General features: G+C 31.7%; 1 protein-coding gene across 1 annotated transcript; it reads right to left on the minus strand.

Moving 5' to 3' along the window:
- LOC105130403 (ABC transporter I family member 10, chloroplastic-like) lies at nt 1-2,709 on the minus strand. The gene is made up of 6 exons (XM_011032892.1): nt 2,619-2,709; nt 2,309-2,492; nt 2,118-2,204; nt 499-624; nt 294-416; nt 1-72 (listed from the first exon to the last, which is right to left on the minus strand). The coding sequence occupies exons 1-6, from the start codon at nt 2,690-2,692 to the stop codon at nt 16-18; spliced, it is 651 nt and encodes a 216-aa protein (XP_011031194.1). The 5' UTR covers nt 2,693-2,709; the 3' UTR covers nt 1-15.
- Between the last annotated feature and the right edge of the window lie 2,764 nt (nt 2,710-5,473).

Raw genomic sequence — 5,473 nt, forward strand, 5'->3', positions numbered from 1 at the left:
AAGCATCAGTCCTCATCACTGGGAATGTTCAGTCAAATCCTCCATTACTACTAGTACTAATAAGGTCCTCGCCTACAACAACATTCACATTTGTCAAGATTGTCCACTGCACTCTCTGTTGCACCAATCCTTGAGGTGGTGATGCTAATAGACAACACTGCCTCACCTACCCTACTCTGAAAGAACCTACATCTACAATGTTAAATGCCAATTCCTACCTGACTGCTTCATCTCTGTTATTATCCGACATCATTAATCATCAAAACAGCTAAATTGTACAGCAACTAATATACCTGATCAGTTTCATCTAAGAATGTTGTTAGCTCATCCAATAAGAGCACTTTACATGCTTCAGCTAGAGCACCAGCAATCGCAACCCTTTGTTTCTGACCACCGCTGAGAGTTTGAACTGGCCTCTGATGAGGGCAGAAGAAGGTGATTATGCAAGAAACATGTAGTTAAGATATGTCTTGAAAGTTATATGGTTCATGACCCTACTTGCATGTAGGCAGACATTCCCACAGCATCCAAAGCTTTTGACACCGTGCACTTAACTTCATCCTCAGTCAGGTTCAACTTCCCAAGGCCAAATGATACATCTGCTTCGACTGTAGGCATCACAACCTGCAATTAAAAAGGATGTCGCCTTTATCAAATTTTGTAAGTACCAGATCTCATTTTTCATAATTTTGTAGTTACGCGTTAACTTTAAAGGTAGAATTGCAAGGGTACAATAAAAAGTATGTTAAAGAACAAAATAAGAAATGCAAATATTGGCACAAAGTTTTTTTGTTGTCTGCTGGAAAGCAGGTCATAGAGATGATATATAAAGTAACTACATTTTTATGGAAGAATATTCAAGAGATGGCAATGTAAAGCATATTTGACACTATTAAATCATGTAGCTCATGAAATTGCATAACGTTTCATATTAAACTGAGCTATCTTCAATGGAAAGTGGAAACCAATCAAAATGAATTTTTGCAGTACTTTACAGTGAACCAACACTAACAGAAGCTGATAGGAAAAGTGCCCTTGATAAAATTACAAGAAAAGGAGCTATAATGAGTAAATGAATTTGAGAAGAAATTTCATTCTACCGCCAGATTGAATTTTTTAAGTCACTTCTCAATAAATTTTTTGATGCTATGCATCCTGCAGAAGAAAAACTCCTTTGATTAATGACAATAGGGAGAACATCTCTTTATCTCTTCTCATTTCTTCTGTTTGATGTACAAAAGAAAGAACCTGGCAATTATGTCAGAAAGGGTGCTTATGAACCTTCTCAAAAGATGTGAAAATTTAAGATAGATTATTATGGATGCGTGGAGAATTTGCAACAGATTTTTATGGATGGGTGAAAATTTTGACAATCAGACAAAGACTGTTCATTTCTAAATTTCTGTCCTCCAATGATCTTTCATGGATACAAACAGAAGAAGAATATTCAAATTTTCTTCTACCATTTATTTTTCTTCTATCTTCCTTGCTAGCCAGAAAAAGACAGCAAGATAGTGACAAAGAAAGCTTATTTTCACTAAAAATATAGTGCATAACGTGAGAAACAAAACCACATGTTATAAAGGGAGCAGGCATGCCAAACCAGTCAAAATTAAAACAAAAATATAACTAGGATTGGCGCAAATTATAAACAATGTGTTGTTTAGCATTTATTTTTCTCTAAACAAGAAACTAATGTTAACCTCCACACAGGATCTTTTGGGGAATTATTTTTAGAAAGAAAAACTTTTAAAATGTTTTCCCTTGGTGGATTAATAACAAAAAAGGCAATTGTCGAAATAAGAGGTAGGATACACATTAGAGGCTCTATGAAGTAGTAGGAAATGGGATTGACAACAACAGTAATAAATCATCATTAGATAATCATATTCTAAAGAAACAATGTTGCAGAGCTATTCCAGCTTTGTCAACAAATAAAATGGTCTAAATATCTCAGAAATCAAGAAATGAAAGGGAAAAAATATATTTGAAGCAAACATCTATGACAGGTATTATACAAGTTCTTCCATGTAAAATAACAGAACGTCTCTTCTAAAGCGCTCAGAGAAAGGAACAAAATCAGCATGTACACTAGTTTAAAGGAGGAAAAAACTAACCTGATGGTCTGGATTCTGAAAAACAAAGCTCTTAGGCCTTTTCAGATACAAGGTTCCACTAGTTGGGTTCAAAAGACCAGCCAGAATCTGTCTAATTCACAATATAGAAAACCCATCATCTCTTTCCTTCTTCAGCATCTTAAAACCAAGATTTAACCTTTTTGAATGAACAAAGTAAAAGTTGAAGTTACCTTCAAAAGGGTAGATTTTCCACACCCATTCGGTCCAAGAAGCATCCAAAGCTGCCCAGATGGAATCCTAAGAGAACAGTCCTTAAGAATGGGAACTAAATCCCCTTTCCTTGTTTTGATTGAGAAGTTCAAATTCCTACCTTCAATGGCAATATTATTGTCTTTCTCAATGATGTAATTACCCCTGCAAAAAATACAAGAATCAACAACGTAATATAAAAGAAGTAGAGAAAAACAAGAAAATCAGCAAGCCCGCAATCTGTTCGAAGAATTGCTAGAGAGAGAGAGAGAGACAGTGTGTTGTTCGTACCTTGGGGGTGGAGCGGAGTGAAGTGGGGGAATGTTGGGAGGAGCAGCAGCACGAAACAGAGCGGGGAGATCCATAGGTAAGGCCACTCGGTTTGAGATTATAAATCATTCTATTGGGCTAACAAAATTAATTTGAATGGGCTGAGTGTTTAAAATTTAATGGGCTATGATTATTTAGAGAAGTAATTGTGTTTTGGTTTGATTTTTTTAATTAAAATTGTTATATTCGTTTGGTAAAAAATACATGAGATTTTGCAAAAGGTTTTTTACGAAATTGGACTGTTTTGACATGTTAAAAACTTCTAGGGACTATTTGATACTCTAATGTTTTAGAAAAATAAGATCAGAAAAGGGAAAAACTAGAACTTTATATTCAAATACAATATTTTCAAAAAAAAAAAACTTGTTTATTTATTTATTTTTTTAATCACAAAGACATGTTTTAGAGGTTATCTATAATGTATAATACATTATTTTAATTTTATATACAAGTAATTTTTATCAATGTAAATTATTAAAATTATTTTCTTTTATATTTTCATATTTAGTTAGTATCATAAATTTGTTTATTTTATTATAAATATAATATAAAATATTTTCTTTTTAAAATTAACAAGTATAACATTCTCATGAAATAGAGTAAATATTTTTCAAATATATTATCATAAGTAAAAAATATTAAGATGACTTTGATTTTTTTAATGAAAAAAGTATTATATGTTTTCAACAAATAATTTTTTAATATTTTTATTAAAAAATAAAACTAAAAAAATACTTTTCTATTGCTGAAAATATCCAAAAGCTCTAACTTTGATAGGCAAATCTGGAACTGAGGTTATAAAGCTTTATTATATTACTATATTGTTTCAATTCTTAAGTTCCAATTTATTTCACTTGTTCAATGCAATCTCTACTTGGTTTCTGTAGTCCAATGAGCATCGATTTCTTTTTTCTTTTTCTTTTTTTTCTCTCCAAGAAACTCTCAATTGAAGCACAAACATAGAAGGAGCTGCAACAAATCCATGAGTGCAGGCACCTTTAATTCTTGTTGTAATGTGAAGTAATGTAGATTGGAAGTTTACATTTTCCAAACGTTAAGAGAATGCAAGGCTGGTGCCATGGGTTTTAAAATAATTGAAAGATATAATTGTCATCTATATAAATGATTTGTCATCTATGTAACATATTATTTTTTTGATTTCCATGATTAGAAGTTGCATATCAAATGTATGCCCGATGAGCTTCATCCAACACACATAACAAATATATTAAAAGGCATGAGAGATTGGTGACCTATTTTTAGGTTATTTATCTTCTTCTTTTTTAAATAAAATAAAGATTGATTGTGAAATTTCAAATAGAGCTACAATTTTAGAGCCTAATTATACCCTGTTTTACCCGGAATTAAAGAAACAATGTAGAATTAAGGTTAAATTAAATTATTATTGAACGAATTTATATAAAAATTAAGTTTAACAATGTAATTAGATTTTTAATAAATCAATTTAATTTTATTATAGACCAAATTAAAGTTTAATTATATTTAAAAGTCAATTCAATTTTATTATGGGCCAAATTAAAGTTTAATTATGCTTAAAAATTAATTTGAATTTGATTGAAGGATTTGATTTGGTGCAATGGTTTAATTATTTTTTGAATAAGTGAAATTAATTTTATTAGAGGTTTACTTTGTGAAAAAATCAATTTTGGAGTGAATTTAAACTTAATTAAAAAAATTGAAATTTTAAAAAATTTAATTTAATTTTTATCAAATTAATTAATTATAAACAGAGATAAAAATGCAAGATAATTAGAATTTCAAGATTAATTAAAAATTAAATTAAAAAAATTTGCCAACCTGCAAAAGATATTGAACTATAAGAACTAACCACTGACGCTGGCCGCCAGCTCCTTAATCAACGTTGTCACCAACCTCACGTTAACCCCTTCACGTCATGACTAGCCAAACCTCAAGCTAGGCACCTCGACTCCAAGTAGTGTCGCCCCTCTCCTCATTGCAACATATTGCTTCATGTAAAATGAATTCTTGTTCTACATACCTAGACTAGATCTATGTTGCACAATGTCTTTTTACATAATGATATATATAAAGAAATTTATATGAAAGTCCCCCGGGACTTTCATCATCCAAACGAGTTTATAGGCTTCGCAAATTCTTATTCAGGATTAAGCAAGCTTCTTGATAATGATTTGAAAAATCCACATCTTCACTCATCTTTATTGGTTTTCAACAATCAAATGCTGACCATTCTCTCTTTACTTCTATTCATAAGAATAGTTTTAGTAACTTGCTCATCTACGTGGATGATGTTATCATTACAAAAAACAGTGCTTCTCATATTGCTGAACTTCAACATTATCTTCATGGGAAATTCCATTTTAAAGACCTTGGACCCTTAAAGTAATTTCTGGTCTCGAAGTAGCTTGCTCACCATGAGGCATTGTTTTTAGCTAACATAAATATGCCTTAAACATCCTTTAAGAAACCAAAATGTTGGGAGCCAAACCTGCTCTTGAATAAGAGCATCATTTAACAGTAGATTCTGGTTCTATTGTATCCCAACTGCTTCCAGTCATCTTGTGGGGTTGCCTGCTTTATTTGACTATCACCATGCTAGATTTGTCTTACTTGGTGCAAGTTCGTCAATTACTTCAGGATCCTCGTACACCTCATCTTGAGCTCTAAGATATATAAAGACAAGACCAAGACAATGCATTTATCTTCTTCATTCAAGTCCTGTTCAATTAGAAGCATATATATTACGACTCTGAAAGGGCAAGTTGTCCAACTACTCAGCGACTTACCACTACCACCACTAGATTCTTCATCTTTCT

This window comes from Populus euphratica, unplaced genomic scaffold, assembly GCF_000495115.2.
Source record: "Populus euphratica unplaced genomic scaffold, PopEup_1.0 scaffold45.1, whole genome shotgun sequence".
Classification (NCBI taxonomy): domain Eukaryota; kingdom Viridiplantae; phylum Streptophyta; class Magnoliopsida; order Malpighiales; family Salicaceae; genus Populus; species Populus euphratica.

Coding starts and splice junctions, on each gene's coding strand:
- LOC105130403 (XM_011032892.1), bottom strand. CDS start 2,692: ATGGATCTCCCCGCTCTGTTTCGTGCTGCTGCTCCTCCCAACATTCCC. Junction 2,205..2,308: donor GAAAATCTACCCTTTTGAAG/GTAACTTCAACT, acceptor TGAATTAGACAG/ATTCTGGCTGGTCTTTTGAA. Junction 73..293: donor TCTTAGATGAAACTGATCAG/GTATATTAGTTG, acceptor ATGTTGTTGTAG/GCGAGGACCTTATTAGTACT.